The sequence below is a fragment of the Podarcis gaigeae genome (genome assembly GCF_964106915.1).
Source record: "Podarcis gaigeae genome assembly, chromosome: 7".
NCBI lineage: Eukaryota > Metazoa > Chordata > Lepidosauria > Squamata > Lacertidae > Podarcis > Podarcis gaigeae.
In genome coordinates, this window is record NC_139683.1 from 20,158,139 (window position 1) to 20,177,991 (window position 19,853).

Consider the following 19,853-nt stretch of genomic DNA (forward strand, 5'->3'; position numbering starts at 1 on the left):
TCCCAGAATGTCCCACTTTTCATTAGGATGTCCCTATTTTCATTGGAGAAATGTTGGAGGGTATGGGGTTATCCAACCCCCGAGTCATCTGAAGGCAATCCTGTATAGGGAAGTTTTTAAAATATTATATGTTGGAAGCATATTTTTTTGATGGTACTAAATTTTTATTCTGTGCCCCTGCAAGCAGCATGACATTCTGTGGAGGTAGTGAGCTACTGTTTGCAATTCTGTTAAATATTTACCCTAGACTTCCAAGTGCCCCTATTTTCCAGGGATGTCCCTGATTTAGAGAAACCACCCAGTTTCTGATTTGATCCCAGAATGTTCCACTTTTCCTTTAGGTTTCCTTGTTTTCATCGAAGAAATGTTGGAGGGTATGGAGTTATCTGACTCCTGAGCCGTCTGAAGGCAATCTTGTATAGGGAAGTTTTTTTAAAACAAACAAAAAAAAGTTTAATGTTTAATTATGTGTTTTTATGTGTGTTGGAAGCTGCCAGAGTGGCTGGGCCAACCCAGTCAGATGTGTGGAGTGAAAATAGTAAAATTATCATTATGGAATGGAACGCCCCTATTTTCCATTGGAGAAATGTTGGAAGGTATGTGATATAAACTCTTGATGATTAAGAGTTAATGTTACAAACCCTTCCTCTGCCAGGCCTGGAGCCTAAAACGTCTTGCATGTGAGTGGGGTTTGTGGGGATTCATTATTATAATTATCACTGTAGTTAAATAGGGATAATAATAACCCCTCTAGCTTTCAAATGAAGCTGAAGGTGGCTGGCAAATCCATATATATATCAGTTAGGTTGGCATCTGTCTGTCTCAGGAGACTGGTGGTGTGTGCCCGTGGGGATGAAGTTAAAAACTGTTGAGTGACTGGCAAATCCAAATATTTATTTATTGAATTTGTATGCCACCCTTCTTCCGAAGCTCACAGGGAAGTTTACAGAATAAAAATGCAAACATGCATAACATAAAAGCAAACAAAACAATACCTGCCCCACACACAGTTTAAAGGCCATTTTTGTTGTTGTTTAGTTGTTTAGTCATGTCCGACTCTTCGTGACCCCATAGACCAGAGCGCGCCAGGCACTCCTGTCTTCCACTGCCTCCCAAAGTTTCGTCAAATTCATGTTGGTAGTTTCGAGAACATTGTCCAACCATCTCGTCCTCTGTCATCCCCTTCTCCTTGTGCCCTCAATTCTTTCCCAACATCAGGGTCTTTTCCAGGAAGTCTTCTCTTCTCATGAGGTGGCCAAAGTATTGGAGCCTCAGCTTCAAGATCTGTGCTTGCAGTGAGCACTCAGGGCTGGTTTCCTTCAGAATGGATAGGTTTGATCTTCTTGTAGTCCATGGGACTCTCAAGGGTCTCTTCCAGCACCATAATTCAAAAGCATCAATTCTTCGGCGATCAGCCTTCTTATGGTTCAGCTCTTACTTCCATACATCACTACTGGAAAAACCATAGCTTTAGTTTGTTCAATTAGCCAAAGGCCACACTACAGTGGTACCTCAGGTTACATATGCTTCACGTTACAGTCTTCGCTTACCCAGAAATAGTGCTTCAGGTTAAGAGCTTTGCTTCAGGATGAGAACAGAAATTGTGCTCCAGAGGTGCAGCAGCAGGAGGCCCCATTAGCTAAAGTGGTGCTTCAGGTTAAGAACAGTTTCAGGTTAAGAAGAGACCTCCGGAACGAATTAAGTATATAACCCAAGGTACCACTGTATTGAAATACTGCAATTTCTGTGTCTAGCACTAATCTTTATATCAGAATATTGATGTAGAAAACTGAAACCATTAATAATTCCAAACTAGCCATCTAAACTAAAGCAGCATCAGAAATAAACTGGTGGGGTGGGGTTTGGTGGATGATAAGGGGATGTTTATGAAAATCTTTTAACAAGGTATCTTTTTGCCATCCGTCTGGGACAATGGTGACGGGGCATGCCTGACATTTCTCACTGGATTTTACAGGGCGATTGCTGCTAGAAAAACTTCCTAAGAGGCTCAAGGGATAGGAGGATCTTGATTATAGGGCCAGAAAGGGCCTTTAAGATTAATGGGTGTTGGTGTCAGTAGACGTCTTCAACATTTTCATATACAGGCCTTGCTCTTAACCTCACCATGCAACACTTTTTTTAAAAAAATAAATAGACTGATCCTGCACATGTTTACTCAGAAGCTAGTCCCACCGTGCTTTGTTGTTGTTTAGTCGCTTAGTTGGTCTTATTTCCTAACTAAGTCTGCTTACTATTTGCATCCTTAGGCTGCTGACTTATATGAGAGTAAATCTGATTGTGCTCAATGCTTCTGAGAAAACATGTTTAGGATTGCACTATAAGTTATTTAAAATATAAGCAATTTTTTAAAGTTGAAAAGCTCCCAAGTGGGTTCATGGTTTCCCTCTCCAAAGGAAATCATGGACGCTAAGTGCTAAGCCAAGAACAGGACTTCATTACAGCTCATGGTTTGTTTGGCAAGACACAAACCATGAGTCTGAGTTAGGACGTAACACAAGGAAAACCACGACTTTGCTGCTCCTCTGCTATTAAGGTAAAGGTAAAGGTACCCTTCCCATACGGGCCAGTCGTGTCCGACTCTAGGGTTGTGCGCCCATCTCACTTAAGAGGCCGGGGGCCAGCGCTGTCCGAAGACACTTCCGGGTCACGTGGCCAGCGTGACAAGCTGCATCTGGCGAGCCAGCGCAGCACACAGAAACACCATTTACCTTCCCGCTAGTAAGCGGTCCCTATTTATCTACTTGCACCCGGGGGTGCTTTCGAACTGCTAGGTTGGCAAGCGCTGGGACTGAACGACGGGAGCGCACCCTGCTACGGGGATTCGAACCGCCGACCATGCGATCGGCAAGTCCTAGGCGCTGAGGTTTTACCCACAGCGCCACCTGTGTCCCTCTGCTATTAAGTGGCCACAATTTTCTTCCTATGCACCAGCACACAGTGAATGCTCATCTTTAAACCATAGTTAGCTTTAACTGTTCTTTAAAGCAGGGGTTCCTAAAGTAATTCATGAACCATCAATGGTCCATGAGTTTCATCCAGATGGTCCACGGTAGCAACTCTGCAGAGCAGCATAGCTATGTGTGTGTGTGAAGAACAGTGGGTGCAGAGGCTGCTCCATCCTTCTTAGAACACAGCAATCTACCCAGAAGGTGAGCAAGAGGGGCTTGAAGTGATGGGGAGAGGAGGATCTGCCTTTTTCCGAAGAATAAACCCACAGCTGGCAGCAAGACGATGGAAGGTCTCCAGTGCGGAAAAGAGTCTGACAAGCCACTTGAAAGGAGTGGAGAGTTGATACATATTTTGCATCTGGCTCAGCGCATTATGATTGCTAAACAACAAAAAGAAAAATCATTTTAGTTGGTCTATCAAGTACCTAATTTTCAAGTGGTTGTGGGGAGAAGAGTAAAGGTTGGGAACCACTGGTTTAAAATGTGTTTGTAAGCTGTGGCAGGTTTGATCCACAGGATGGCAGTACAATGCAGAGAGTTGCCTTGGCTATCATTTCTAAAGCTTTCTGCTTAAAGATGGTGGTGAGAGAAGTTTTATATATTGAAAGAGAATGTTTATATATATATTGGTATCTTGGTGCACAATGAATAGCCCAGAGGCTATAGAAGACCACCCGGGTTCTTACACCTGTTACTGGCAGGTCACCTGATTCATACTTTCCAAGGAGAGGAGTTGTAGCTGTTTATAGATTGTAGATGTAGCCCAAAGCTTGCCCTGTTCAGGAGACAGAGCATAGTATGAAACTATTTACACACCAGGGCCAGGGCAGTGACTCAATGGCAGGTGAGGAACATGAAGTAGAGCAGTCGCTGCCTTGGTCCCATAAACCTAGTGACCTTTATGGGCTCATTGTTGAATCTGACTTGAAGAGGAAGCTTGGGGTAACCAGAATAACTGAGTCTGCTATACTTGGGTAGAGGAAATATGCTCCAACAGAGCTGTGTGTATGAGTGGTGTAGAATTACTTTTTTAAACATAGTATCTTCTCTCTCTAACTTACTTTCTTCTTTAGTGTTAAGTGTATGAACCTTGGATTTGTGTGCTTTCCCACATGCAGCTTCAAGGAAGATGCTGGAAGCATCTGCTTCTTTTTTCAACTCATGGTTTGTTTTGTGCAGTCAAGGAACTGCATTTAGTAAACTAGTTTATTAAAATAAGTCAGAATCATCAACCAAAATTTAAGTTGGCTCGTTTCAAAAATCATAGGTAACAATAACCACACTTTGTCTAGTGTTGGCAACAACCTGTGGTAAGTTGGAAGCTGAAACAAAAACTTCCCATCTCCTTGTGGCCATGCTGGAGGACATCAGCCCTTTGGCTTGTGAATGTAACACAATGCCATGATTTAGTATTCCTGAAAAGATGGCCATTCCGTTACTGCCTGATGGTGATGATCACACAATACTGTATGCAATTTTCTTGTATTTCAGCTAGCAGTTCACCAAAAGTTATGTATAAATTGGGTATTGGGAAACAGGACCTGATAGCCTAGAACATTAGCAGTGGAAGTTTCACTGTTCCTGTTTGGGTGTGTGTGTGTTTGTACATAATGATTGCGAACCTCATGAAAATATTATGCGAAATGACATGGTCATAGCACTTTGAAGGTCTGCCAGGCTTGATTATGGCTTTGTTGCCACTTTCTCTCTACGTTTTTGGGACACCAAACAAATGTGAATCTTTGATGACAATAGGGAAAAGAACCTAAACCGTTTTACAAAGTTGTCTCTTGCATATCTACAACTTAAGCTAGAGGCAGCAGGTGGCACTCTGGGGTTGTTGTTGTTTTATCAGATCTGCTTCACCGTATTTGATGATGATGATGATGATGATATAGTTTGAATAAAACATCTAAATTCAGTAAGTCAGAGACTTAAAGGACAATTCTATTTTTCAATGAAGTTACCATTTTGAATTATAGGTCCCAAAGAATTATTATCTATTAAATGTAACTTGAGATTTTTGTTTTTAATGGATGCAGGATCTTACATTTTCTGGGTTTGTGTTTTGTTTTTCAGCTGTAGCAGAAGTCAAACTTCGGGATGATCAGTATACCCTGGATCACATGCGTGCCTTTGGCATGTACAATTATCTACACCTGGATCCCTGGTACCAAGATAATGTTTATTATGTTGATCAACTTGGAAGAGTCATGAATTTAAGCATTACTCTGGTAAGGATGCCATGAAAAAAGAAATAAAAAGTTGAGTCAATCGCCTCAAACTGAAGTCCATTGATTTCACTGGTTCTTCTTTGAGTATGACTTAGTCAGATGCCACCAAGTAAATACAGTGGTACCTCGGGTTAAGTACTTAATTCGTTCCGGAGCTCCGTTCTTAACCTGAAACTGTTCTTAACCTGAAGCACCACTTTAGCTAATGGGGCCTCCTGCTTCCGCCGCACCGCCGGAGCACGATTTCAGTTCTCATCCTGAAGCAAAGTTCTTAACCTGAAGCACTATTTCTGGGTTAGCGGAGTCTGTAACCTGAAGCGTATGTAACCTGAGGTACCACTGTACTAGTATTCATAATATAAACATACTTTTTAACATATTTCTTTCAGTAACTTATGATGCTTGAATATCATTAAACATCTTTGTATTTATGATTTGTAATTAAAAGAGATCAGACACTATAGAATTGATTTTTTTTTTAAAAAATGCACTTTTGACCTTAAATATGGGCATTTCTGAATTCCATTAATTGTGTGATCCAATAAAGATTACACATTCTCCAATAATGTTGCTATTTCACTATTCATTGCTATTAATTAAGCTACCCAACACATTTGCACGATATTAACTGCACTGTATTTCACCTTAGGTAGTCAAGAATTGCACTCACAGGGTTATGCACAGTTTAATTATGTCTATTCAGTTAGTTGCACAGAGCAATACTTTGTACATTTCTTTTTTCAAATTTGAAGTTAGAACTGAAGCTGCAGGCTTACTAATTGCTTAAATGGGGTCGTGTGACAATCTTGCCATCTCTAATGTCTGTTCAAACAGTTCCGGAAGGCAGGTGTACGACATGTGCTTCCATCTAATCATCACTCTGTGCTTAGGTTTCTGCATACTGAAATGATTTTGCTTCCAGAAGCTTTATTTGTGATCCCTTCCAGAGAGCCGGCGCACACACTTACTTGTGAAATATCCTGATTCTTCTCAAAGGCAGTGATTCAGATAAGAGAATGCTTTGGGTTTTACAAAGAAAGGCAAGCCTCTGTAGCTATCCCTGGCCAAGCTTGGAAGGCAGTTGTCTGGAACGGAGAACACCTTCGCAGAAAGTGCTTCCATTCTTTAAAAAGATCTGAGTACAACGTACTACTAGGAAAGAGGCAGGATTGCTGGGCAGACTTGGTGGATGGGAATTGAAAAACTAAGGAGGCATGGCCAAAAACAGAATACTTAGCAGGCTGATATGAGCAGGAAGGATGGATGGAGGAGGCAGGGGTTAGTGGAAAGCGGTGCGGAACAGCAAGAAAACTCAAGCAACAGGTTTGGGGTAATGCAGTTGACAGAAAATGGGCATTCAAAGGTATTCTGTAGGTCAGTGGGACAATGGGGAAGCAAGGCTAAAGAGGCAGTGGAGTGAAGGTTGGTGAACTTCCTGCTTGAGTGCAGTCTGTTGAATAATATTGCAATACAGTGGTACCTCGGGTTAAGTACTTAATTCATTCCAGAGGTCCGTTCTTAACCTGAAACTGTTCTTAACCTGAAGCTCCGCTTTAGCTAATGGGGCCTCCTGCTGCCACTGTGCCGCCGCTGCACGATTTCTGTTCTCATCCTGAAGCAAAGTTCTTAACCCAAGGTAATATTTCTGGGTTAGCGGGTCTGTAACCTGAAGCGTATGTAACCCGAGGTACCACTGTAGTACTGTATAACTTTCAAAATAGTGTGGTTAAGAAGTAAGACAAAGATGGAAATAATTGTTTCCACCCTTAAGGATTGTGAGAGATGGATAATGTGCTTCTGTGACTTGTTTGCTGAGAAATGTGCCTGTGCCTCAATAAATAATTGAGGAAACAAACATGTCACACTTCTTACTCAGAATTTGTTATAGAAATGTACAGAGAAGTATAAAACACGATGTTTCTCTGAACCTTTTGGAAGTATTGTTTTTTTAATTAAAAAAATGATTGCCGTAAAAACAGTTTTCACACACACACACACACAGATCTTTCTCCACTCTGAAAGCAAAGTTACTTCTTTTCCTTTCCTTCCAAACAATTATGCTGGTCGTGATGGGATGAGCTTTCCCTTCCTCATTTCTGCCATATCCTTAGAAATTGCAGCTCTGGGTGAGGTGCTGCCCCAGAGTTATCTGCAAACTGTTTCCAGCAAGCAGGTCATGGTGTCATTTTGTGTGGGTATGTGCCAGAAACACTGTGCTCATACTAAATGCTAACTATTGAAGAGCTGTTACCTTGGAGACCATGATGTTGAAAGACTTTTTTGGTCCCTGAAAAATGGAAGCTGACTTCAAGAGGGAACTTGATATTTAGGCGAGAGTGTAGGTTGTCTGGGAACAAATCATCTTAGTCCCATCTGTAACGGAGAGGGCATCTGAAGCATCTAGTTTTATCATTCATGTCCAAGAACATTAGGAACGAAGCCTATGCAGCCTATTCTTCCAGTCCATTTCCAAGCGCAATACAAGGTGATAGTTATTACCTAAATGGCTTGGGACCAAAGTACTTGAACAGCTGGTATTTCTTAGGTGCATCTGCCTATCCTTTAAGATCAGCAATTGTGCTTCTCTCGTGTGTGCCATTTCCTTCTAAGGCAAGTGATAGCATGCAAGAAAGCTTTCGCTGGTTGCTCCAATACGTGGAAATCCCTGCCTCACAGGGTTACATTAGTTTACCCATCATTTTGTGTTGTACTGGCAATTCAAAACATTCCTTTTTGAATGCAAGCCTTCGATTCCATTGTGCTTATAATTTGTTGAGTCTTGAGTGCTGTTCTGTATATTCCTTGGGTTTCTGCAGTTTTTTGTTTGATTTGCTCCATGCTTGCATTACTGTTCCGAGCCACTTTGAGCAATCCCTTTGTGTATGGGAAAGCAGGGTATGTATTTTTAAAATAAGAATAACTCACAAAACTGAATACACACACACACTGCATTTTGCTTTGGTAAGAACCTAAGAGCCCTACTGGATTGAACCAAGATCCATCCAGTCTAGCATTCAATTTCTTGCTGTGGTCAGCCAAATACTTCTGGGAAGCAGAGCATGAAGGTAACAACCCTTTTCCTCTTGATGGCTAAAACAGAACTGAAAATGCATATATTGATATTTTTACCATGTTGAGACAACAATTTTTAACACTCAGTTTATAGCAAAGCCTGTTTGCTCAAAACTGCATAAAAACACCCGTTTATATCTTAGTCTAAACTATGTATCTGAAGGGTGTGCTAGAATTGTTTTGACTTTCTTTGTATACTCTATAAATGTTGCCTTAGTGCAAACACAATATCATCTTTTTCTTTATACGTATACATTTTTTTAATGACTAAGGAAAAAGAGTTTCATTCAAACAGTAGCAGTTGAGAGATGAGTAGCCTTGCTTTCCTGGCTTCCAAACATTGCAGATGCTTCTGGTAACCAGGAGAGGCAAGGCAGCAGGCAGGTTGGAAGGTGCAGTGGCACCACATTGGATTGACTCTGCCACTGCACCTGCACCACACTGCATCCCCACCGCTTTGCCTCTCTCCCTCTTGGTTACTGGCAGCAGTGTCCTTTGCACTAGGAAGCCACACAAGTACTGCCACACCCACACTGTGCTAACCAACACTGCATTCAGATATAAGTAGTGTTGCTAACTAACAAAATAGTCAACCTTCTTCCAGTGAAAATGTTTTCTCTAAGCATGCCATCTTCAGATTCATCTTGTTTTTAAGATATTTATAAACCGACTCTCATTTTAACAGTAAAAGCATTACAAGGTTTTGCTTACAAGGCTTGCAAAAAGAAAAGTAGAAGATAATACCAAACTTTTCCATAACTCCCTAAACTGAATAGATAGGCTGAATATGTTACTCAACATATTTGTAGCTTTCAAGCTGGCATGACCTCTTCCCTCTGCCAAAAGATATATATTGTGCACAGGACAAGCGCTTGCATTCAGAATGTGGTTCAGTGGTAAGAGTGCATGCAAATTCAATCCACAGCATCTCTATTTAGGGTTGGGACAGATCCCTGCCTGAAACCCTGGAGAACTGCTGCCAATCAGTGCAGCCAATCCTGAGCGAGATAGAGCAGTGGTATAACATGGTATAAACTAAGCAACTGCCTTTGTTCCCAAAGGAATTGCCCCATAGTCAGTAATTTGCAAGCTGGCTTTGTTCCATGGGCTGCCAGTTGCCTACCTGCTTCTAATCTAGGGAAGCTGAAGCCTTTTCACGATTTATCAGATAACTGCAGTCTGGATCTTTTACATTCTTTTCTTCATGTTTTTAATAAGTGTATAATTTATGTAACTTGTTAAGTCATGAAAACAGTGATTCATAATAGCAAGGATGATTTAATAACACTAGTAAATTAATAAAATTCTGTGTAATGGCAATTAGTAAGCAACTCTCAATTTCCACAGCAAAGATATATATATGATGGATGTATCTTATTAGAATAAAAAGGCAATTGTACCAACTAAGCAATATCCCATATATTTTTTTCCAGCCATTGCAAAATTGTTGGAAATTGTGAAATTAGTATTACATGGCAATACTAATGCATGCAATTGTAAGTAAGTTACTTATCTCTGGAACTGTTGCTTCTATCATAACCTTTATGTAATCCAACAAAATCTTCTTTGGGACCAGAAGAATATTATACCTGGACATATTTGAGTATCATTTAACACCCCCTTCCAGAAAGGTCATACATGTGTGTGCCACGAGAAAATATGCATTAAATATGCCTTGTTTCACCTTTCCAATATTTGTCTTTCATATTTGGATATATCTATCTCTTTAAACCTACACAGAGTCAAATAACACTGAAACTTTTTTATGGGATTAACTGGATCTTCAAAATTATTATTGTCATGTACCAGCTGTAGGTTTTTCTTAACATTCGCTCTCCTGGTATGAATTTCTCTAGGGCTCAGTTCATATGTCATTCTTCTAATAAGGGGATGGTGGCAGTTTGTTATCCTGAGATAAGGATGAGGTGTCTCTTCTCCTTGTATTCCAAACTATTTGCTGATAAAATATGTGAACTTGCAAACATTTGCCAGCAACATTTGTTCATCAAGGTGTGATTGTCATTCGTCTAATTTCAGCTCTGTTTTTGTTTCCTACTTACAGGACACTGCCTTAAAAAAGCCCAGAGAAGTATTCCGGCTTCCTGCGGACTTGATAGCTTGTGATAATCGCCTTTGTGCATCTGTACACTTCACATCTTCCACCTGGGTTACGCTTTCAGATGGAACAGGAAGGCTGTATCTTATTCGAACAGGAAAACGTGGTGATGGCTCATGTGAAAAGTGGGAAGTAAGTATTGTAAAGCCTAGCTTTTCTATTTCCATATGGTTGAATATGCTTAAGCAAAGCTAGAAGTTACTGCCTCCTGCTCTTCCAGTGTAAACCAGCTCTTTCCCCTCTTATTGCATCTTGAAGGTCTTTGGATCTCCAGAACCTTAACTTGGGTCATCCTTCATTTGTGCAAGAACACTTGCCAATCAGGGTTATATGGTATCCAAGCCATGCTACCTTACTTAACATGTACAAGAGTGGTCTAGGAAACGCTGCCAGCTGGAGAGGAGAATGTATGGCAGAGAAGGTGAATTTTGACTGTAGAACAGGGAATGGCGCAAGAGACACTGAGAAAGTACAGTGGTAGCTCTGGTTGTGAACGCCTCTGGTTGTGAACGCCTCTGGTTGCGCACACTGCGGGTTATGAGCAAGCTCCGATAACCTGGAAGTAGCTTCTCCCAGTTACAAACTTTGCCCCAGCGGAAATCACGCGTCAGAGGCCCGCACGCAATGAGAGGCACGCTTTCGCTAATAACGCCTCATATTACGAGCAGTTTCCAGTTACGAACGGACCTCCGGAATGGATTCAGTTCGTAACCAGAGGTACCACTGTATGAGAGAGTGAAAAACATCTTTCAGGATTAGCTGAAAAGTTCAGTATGTGGTTTTAAATAGTTGCCACCCAGAAATCTCTGTGAAGCTTACAAGCAGGCATGAAGGCAGCAGGTACCCATTGTAGTGCCTTCCTAGTTTCTGATACTTGGGTATACTGCCTCCAAATGTGGTGGTGTCATTTGGACAGGCTTCTAATGGCAAGTACATTTTTCCAAAAAATATATATAATGGTTTTATTCCAAGCCTCAGAGAAAAGTGATCTCCCTGATCTTGTACTGAGCCTCAGTACAGCTCAGAAAGCAGTGAGATGTGGGCAAGCAGGGACAAAACCTTTTCTCTCAGCATGTCCTAAGCTTGGAAGCACAGGAGAGGGTGGAGCTCACCTCTACAATCTTGCTGGACTTTGTAAGCACTTCAGATACCTCTAGTTGGAGGTGTCATGTTATAATCTGGACCCCGTAGGATAGATGGCCAGCATACCTTTTGACTGGCTACCAAAGTCAGCCAAATTTTCTGTACCCTTGCATTTTGTTGCCATGCTGTATCTGTAGCCTGGGGTGTAACTTCACATCTGGATAGCACATCCAGAAAGCAATCAAAGTTACTCAGATGAATCTCTCCTGCTGATATTTCTTAAGTGAATTTGAAAACAGATGTAGAAATGCCAAGTGTTGAAGCTATGGTCTTCTTAATGTCTGAAGCTGCTTCATTCCAAGTCATTTGTTTACTGTGATTACCTGTTTAAGACCTTTCTATGCCCTGCAGCCTGAGCTTATGGGAACTCGGCTAGGCGCTGCCTATGACACACTAGTTCTGTGTTGTACTCTATGGCTTCTTCCACTACATTCAGTGTTACCAAGTCAAGGTAATTGTAGTAAAAGTACATTTGAAGTGAAGTCAAGCAAATATAAGCACATTAAGTGAAAAGGCGTATGAGAAGTAAGCATCTTACTAAAGTGTCTCGTGGGGACCTTGCTGCCTTTCGAAGTGTGCCTTTCAAAGTCGCTCTGTGATTTTGTTGATACTTGAAATGTGAAATTTGATTTTGTTTGCAAGTCATAGATCTGCAACCATAATTCATCAGGAGAATTAAGTATTAATATAAACCGTGGAAGAAATTTGTGGATTCCATATTAACATTAATAGCATTTAGATGGGCACTAATCCTAGCTTTATACCATAAGTGGTTTCATTGAGCATTGAAGAATCCACTTTGCTTGCTTTATTTCCAAGCATCCTAAATTGACTATCTGAATTGTTTTTGAGAGAGAATAATGCAGCATAGAGATTGTTTCTCCCCATTGCTTCCTGTTGAAAGACACAATAGCAGCAGAACATGTCATCTGTGTCCTGTTTTGAGGGTTCAAAGCACTTTGTGTATGTTGGTTCATTAACAACAGCACTACTGTAGTCAAGTCATTATTGTACCTGTTTTGAAAATGGAGGGGTTGAAATGTAAATTAAACGGTGATGTATATAAACTCACCTACTTACACAAACGTATTGGAAACGTATCTTACTGAGCAGGTGAAATGCTTCAAAAGAATACCCAGCACTAAAGCCACCCAGTCATCAGTAATCTGATAACACAAAGAGCCAATAGTGACCCACCGGGTCATAAAAAGCAGCAACTTCCAACTGGCTTCTCCATCTGGGCAATCGGTATTTCAGACATGGACTGAGCTTCATTCAGATAATCCATCCCCATTTCCCTTCATTTCACCCAACTCTGACAGCAGCTGGTTACTAATAATAAAATGTTATGCAAATTAATTTCATAATCATGTATGGGGTAACTCCAGTAGGCAAGGATTGTATGACTTTTGCCTTGTTCATTAAAAAACAACAACCAATTCCTGGTTCTAAGATAATCGCACAGCTAGGGTATGATATCTGTGCATCGTATAAAAAGTATGTGACACAAAAGCTTATATTCAGACTTTCCACGGTCTGAAATCTCTTTCAGTGCACAGGATATCTAAGTTATTAATGCTGCTTATCATTGGGGACTGTTTAAAGAGAAAGCTGATGGAAGGAGTCTTGCTTGGAATGCTTTTTCAACTTAATGTCATATATTTTCATTGTAAGGCCTTACTTATCTAGATGTACTTTATGCTGTGGGGAAAAGCTTGCTAGTTTGCAAACCAAGCTCATGCTGATTTTCCAGATGAAAGAGTAATAATCTGTTTCCAGTGAACAGTTGTGTAAAAAAGCAAAGTTGTCCTAAGCAAGTGCATATACAAATTTTCAAGCATTAGTATAACTTGAATTTTATTTCCGTGTCAGTTTACAACAAAGGCCATACAATAAAACTTTGGGGTTAATGCAAAATCTAGAGTACGAAAATACAGATACTGAAACCTAGGTAACAATGGTTGCAAATGCTTATTTATTGATTAAAACATTTATATGAGAAGTCAGCAACTTCCTTCTTCCCTCTGCTTGCTCCCTGATGCTCAAAAACTGCTCAGTGAATACACTGGTGCTTACTGGTAACAAAGCATGATTGCAGTCAATTTTTCTACCCATTTTTAAAAATAATTTTGACTAAAGTTGATGACAACTCATAACCCTTATTCAAAACCCATTTCCTTCTAATTACGGGGCTTAAAATGCAGAGTCATTATCAAGCCTGTTTCTTCGGACTGTACATTGCCCACACATTTATTAGACAGTGGAAATTATCTAGTTTCCAGGGGTGGTGGGAATGTCAGATTTGTAGGCACCAGAAACAAATTATTTATACGCATGAAACAAGTAAAAATGGGAAGAAAAATCTATGCTTGAAATGAAAATGATGCTATGCTTTCAGCGAATTTTTAAACCTCTCATGTAATAACACTCCCAGTACCAATAAAGCTGGATGGATGTCTTGGAAAAATGAGTGTTGTGTGTACCTTATCAGCATTTTCCAAAAGGTAATAACTCTTGTGGAACCAGGTACTAGAGCAGAGATGCCACCAAAGCCCAAGATTCCTGTGTCATCTTCTCCCCCACCCCACTCTGCACTGTATTTTTGTCTCATCCTTGAGTTATCTGTTTGATCTGAAACATGCATTGTGCATTCAGAAGGCATGACACAGTAGCATTCACAAAGTCCGTCTCTTTTCAGATACTATTCAATGAAGAATTTGGGAGTCCCTTTGTTATAGTCCACAGCATCTCCTTTCTGCAGTCTGATGCTCATTCAGTGGGCGTACTACTCCTTCGCGTAGAAAAAGATGAATTGGATGTACAAGGCAGTGGCTTCCATGTTTCCTTGGAATGGGTCACAATTACAAAAACAACCAAGGAGAGTAAGTATTTTACTTGCCGTTGCTTTCTTTGTGTCTGAAAAAGAGACTCGTACTCCTTATATGTTTAGGAAATTGGCTTTCCAGTGGCTCGGGTAGCTGGAAATAAGTTTGCCATCTTTTTGATAGTTGTGTGAAGGATCTGAATCTGAAATCATTTGGGGGACTGTTGGATCCCTGAGAATCAAAACAGTCATTGAGGAAGGCAACAAGCATCTTGTAAATCAAATTTAAATCAGTGGGGCTGACTTCTAAGTCAATGGGTGTCTTGGAAATGTGGCTGCTGTGTGCCCCTTGTTAGTGTACACATGGAACTGGAACCAGACATTAAGGACAGATGCAAGCAGCACATTTGCAACTTCTCCTTTCTCCCTTGAAATCATTATGAGATACTAATTGCAACTCAGTTGTCAGAGCACGGATCCTTCTGTAGTCCAAACAGCAGCATCTGTGCACAAGAGCTGGTATCAGCAAGCTGCAGAGGGGGAACCCACATTTTGCACAGAAGATAAACAAGTCTTTAAAAGGGAAAGCTCTTTTATTTATTTTTAAGGTATTTTCAGACCACCTTTTAGGGTCAAATGCTCAGCTTCTAACATGCAGTGAGAGGGGACCCCCAAAACAGCCCAGTGAGGACCGAGCCTTCTTAGAAGGCATTGAATGCAAGTTTACTGGAGCAAACGTTGATGGAATAGAGGAGTTATGGAAGGGGAAGGAATGGCATGGAGCATCTTGAAGAGGAGAACTTCGCATGGCATTTTGTAATACCAAATCTGTGATTTGATATTGTCACAGGACAATAGTTGCCTTTTCACTTATTTAGCTGTCTCCTGCAGGACTTGGGATAGTTGCAGCATGATGATGTTTTACCAATACAGTGGTACCTCGGGTTACATACGCTTCAGGTTACAGACTTCGCTAACCCAGAAATGATACCTTGGGTTAAGAACTTTGCTTCAGGATGAGAACAGAAATCGTGTTGCGGCGGTGCGGCAGCAGCGGGAGGCCCATTAGCTAAAGTGGTGCTTCAGGTTAAGAACAGTTTCAGGTTAAGAACGGACCTCCAGAACGAATGAAGTACTTAACCAGAGGTCCCACTGTCCTATTGTTCCCACCACCAAAATACTGTGTACCCTGCCTCTCTGTTAAGTATTCTGGAGATGGCTAACAACATACGTTACCAAAAAAATCCAATGCCCACAGTAAAACCATTGTGATACTGCTCTTTCCTGCTGGTACCACTCTTCCTTCAAAAGTATTTTTCACCGCAGTGCCACTCTTTCATATAGACAAATGACTCCTGTGCATCCCACATGAAGGCTAAAGAGTAAGAAGATCAAGGCAGTATTAAGTTCTCATTCCCCTCCCCAGCTGATCAGTACAGAAATACTCAGTGCCCTCAGGCACCAGTCATGGCTGGCTGGAACAGAAACTCCATGTTTCCTCGGAGCCATCTTTTAGAATAGCTTACCTGCTGGTGCAAAGAACCTTGCGGTAAATATTAATATGGCCTTTATTTGTATTCCTGTGTTCAACAGATCCTGCTGCCTTCATGTAGCAGTTATTGGTATCTAATTTTCTGCATTTCCTGAGGTCTTTCCAACACAGTACTGGTGGTTACTTTTAAAAGGGGGGGGGGCTGGGTTTTAATTACAAACCACAAAAGAGCAAATAAAATAAGGAATAATAAAAAGAGGAAATAAAAGGCTAACGAAATAGCTAGAAGACCAATAGAGAATTGCCTCTTTTAGAGCAGCAAAATGAATTCGTATTGTTATCAGCCTGGATATTTATTATGTAGCTGCTTCAGGCTGCTGAAAAGTGCTGTATTTATTTAAGTGTATGTATTTAAGGAGAAAACAATTCTTAGAATAATACTGTATCAGGTTTTTCACTGTTTTCTGAAATATGCTTATTTTTCAGGTAATAATAATAATAATAATAATAATAATAATTTTTTATTTATACCCCGAGAGGTAAGCCTCTGTGTGGGGCTACCCAGTTTTGCAAGCTATGTCTGGCATAAATGGAAACACCTAGATGGGTTTGGTGGGTTTGCATACCTGCAGCCAGAATCCAAGGAAAGCCCAATGCACACTGGCATTTTTGTGCAACAACAGAGGAGTGAGATGCTAGTTATTAGAGGGGACATCTTATGAACAAAACAGGCTACTAAATTAGGTTAAGACGGGCTCATTCTAGGGACCTATTCTTCTGTAAAGCTATACAGAGGAGCAAATCCTTAACAACTAGCAAAGCTCTCTATTTGCAATAAAAAAAATATTAGCAAGGATGCCTCAGAGGATGTGGGAAGTGGGTAGAAGAGGCTTAGGACATACTTCCATATAGTTTTTAGTCTGAATATGACAGGAGGAAGCTCGGCATATGGAAACGAAGAAACTCCAAATTGGCAACAGATTTAGTTGTCTTTGGAGAAAGGGAGGTAATGAGAGCAGAGCCAAGTGTATCCAGGAAGCTTAAAAGCAGCATGAATCCTCCAGGAATGGGATCAGAAATGGTTTCTGGAGACCATTTGCCTAGAAATAGTCTTCATTACAGTTCTGCAGGTGAGAGTCAACAGTACTATGCTAGAAGGCTTGTCGAAGAGCATAAACCTTGAAGATATTTGTGTTTGTTTGACTTCTTTCTCGCACTGTTACCCCATGACGCTGCAATCAGATAGAATTGACTTTTTTCAAGTAGTGCTTTGGGGGTTACCTTGCAGTCTGTCATGCCAGGAATATTGAAAGCCTGCTAGATTGAAAAGCCTGCAGACACCTGTCTCAGCATTTCTGCATTGACTTTTTGTATGTTCAAGGTCTTCCCAACTGAAGAACGTGTTGATTTCTGTTAAAGACAACCAGCCAGCGGGTTGGATTTTTGTTCTTTAAAAACTGGGACGAGCAGGGTTGGGTGGTGTCAGCACATTCAAATGAATTGTTTCTCTTTCGATCAGGTGATCATGGGTATGAAATCTCCAAGCGTCGAGTTCTTCAAGGAAAGTCAGTTCCGCATTATGCAGCTATAGAGCCAAGTGGCGATGGCCTGATGGTTATTTCGTACAAGCCCTATGCTCTCACACAGAATGGTGAGGATAAGCACGACAAAAGTGAAAAGGAGAAAGCAGAGGAAAACAAAAAAGGTAACCTTGCATTCCTGACAATAGGTTAGACAGCTAGCTCATTATTTATTATTGCTTTATAAATTTCTATCTCACCTTTCAGGGCACACTAGGGAGCAAAGCATGGTCTTGTAGCTTATATTTGTGTTAGAAATGCAGTGCATTTTACATTCAGTGCTGTCTTAAGTGTTAGTAAAGGTAAAGTAAAGGTACCCCTGCCCATATGGGCCAGTCGTGACCAACTCTAGGGTTGCGCGCTCATCTCGCTCAAGAGGCTGGGAGCCGGCGCCGTCCAAAGACACTTCCGGGTCACGTGGCCAGCGTGACGAAGCTGCTCTGGCGAGCCAGCACCATTGCCGCACACGGAAACGCCGTTTACCTTCCCGCTATAAAGCAGTACCTATTTATCTACTTGCACTTAGGGGTGCTTTCGAACTGCTAGGTGGGCAGGAGCTGGGACCGAACGATGGGAGCTCACCCCGCCGCAGGGATTTGAACCGCCAACCTTACGAACAGCAAGTCCTAGGCACTGAGGTTTTACCCACAGCGCCACCCGCGTCCCTTAAGTGTTAGTAGTATGGTTTTAAAGTTATCTGTGCAGAAATCAACCTGTCAGTTCTCCAAATGAGCAAGATGCAGCTTGTTTGTTTGGAAGGGTGAATAGCTTGATGGTCATTACCTGAGGATTCAGCAGACTTAACAAGTACATGCCTCAAGACAAAAGCTGATCACCTGCAGGGATTAGGAAAATTATTGCTTCCCCTCTCCACACGCTCAGCATTTCACTTAATTGATTATATGATGCTGCGTTGAAACAACAGGGAGCGCTTGGTATGTTGGATAGATTACAGAGGGTAATCTTAGTGTGATGTTTCTGTTTTATGCAAGGGGTCTCCTCTTAACTTCTGTTTTGTTCTGGCACAGGTTTTCCATGTTAAGGTAGAAAGATTTGCTCAAAAAACTTCAGAAAAAAAAACAGGGAAGGGGAGAGAGAAAGATCTTTTTCTGAAAATTTCCAGTTTTTTTTCTCGCAGGCCTGCACATCTCTACCAGGTCGTAGTCTTAACATTCCAGCCACTACACCACCCTGCCTGTCCTACAGGTGTGCTTAGTGTTGCAGTTCACCATCAGTGATCCATTTCTTTTTGTGTTCTTGGTTTGTAGAACCTCTCTACTACTGGCAAGAGACTGAAGATGATTTGACGGTTACTTTTCAGCTACCAGAAGACTTTGCCAAAGAGGACATTCAAGTCCGTTTTTCTCCAGGCCATCTCAGTGTCGCACTGAAAGATCCCCTCAGCCCTGTATTAGAAGGAACGCTTTTTTCATCGATTGATCACGAAAGCTCCACGTGGATAATTAAAGAAAATAATAGGTATTTCTTTCAGTACTGAGTAGTCTAGTCTGGTGTCTGTATAGCTGAATGCCTAAGTAGCTCAATAGCCCTGGGCACTAAAGTGTGTAATACTGTGAACCTGAGCTGTCTTATTAGGTGTGCTTCCTTTCCTTGCAGGCTGCTTCCTTTTCTTCACGGAAACAGAGACTGGTCACAGTTAGTCGTACGTAGACATTTTATAAGGAGAGACAATGGAATTTGAACAGAATTTGAACAAGGAGGAAGGGCCTTCCACTATTTCCAGTACATTTGTTGTTCGATAGGAATTGCTGATAAATCATGTCTTCTCTTCAATGAATGCTTGTGATTTAATACTATTACCTTTTGTGCCTCTAAGCAGGCTGCTGCAACAGCAAAGTTAGTGGGTTATATGCAGTTGTTGTTGTTAATTAAATTTGTATACCGCCCTATACCTGCAGGTCCCAAGGTGGATCACAAGATAAAGTCACAATATATAAAAAAACAAAATATATAATAAAAACAAAAGCAACCCAATAATCCCCCCTCCCTAACACATTTTAAAAGTGCATTGGATGTCAATCAGTAAAAGGCCTGGTTAAAGAGGAACGTTTTTGCCTGGTGCTTAAAGGTGTATAATGAAGGCGCCAGGCGAATGTCCCTGGGGAGAGCATTCCACAAACGGGGAGCCACCACAGAAGATTATTATTAATTATGACACTTTAGAGTTCAGCATGTATGTATTCACCATTATAGCAAGATCTATATAGATTGATTTATCTAGAGATCTATATAAATCCAGTATGTAGTCTTAAATAAAGGAAGAGAGTAACTCAGCACTGGATGCTAATGTAACTTGTTCAGTCCATTTAATTCGAACAATCATTAAACAAATGTCTTTCATTAGGCCGGTTTCAGTATTGGATTTCTCTGAGGGGGGTTAATTTATTTTAATGAAAGCAACA

The 19,853-nt window shown here is 41.1% G+C and overlaps 1 protein-coding gene across 1 annotated transcript in view; it reads left to right on the forward strand.

Annotated features, from left to right (window-relative positions):
• NUDCD1 (NudC domain containing 1) overlaps nt 1-19,853 on the forward strand; it is a 48,006-nt gene that overhangs the window by 849 nt on the left and 27,304 nt on the right. The window contains exons 2-6 of the mRNA XM_083749200.1: nt 5,049-5,203; nt 10,338-10,523; nt 14,233-14,416; nt 17,370-17,555; nt 18,699-18,909. Of these exons, the coding sequence (XP_083605326.1) occupies nt 5,049-5,203; nt 10,338-10,523; nt 14,233-14,416; nt 17,370-17,555; nt 18,699-18,909 (922 nt within the window). The remainder of the gene's footprint in view (nt 1-5,048; nt 5,204-10,337; nt 10,524-14,232; nt 14,417-17,369; nt 17,556-18,698; nt 18,910-19,853) is intronic.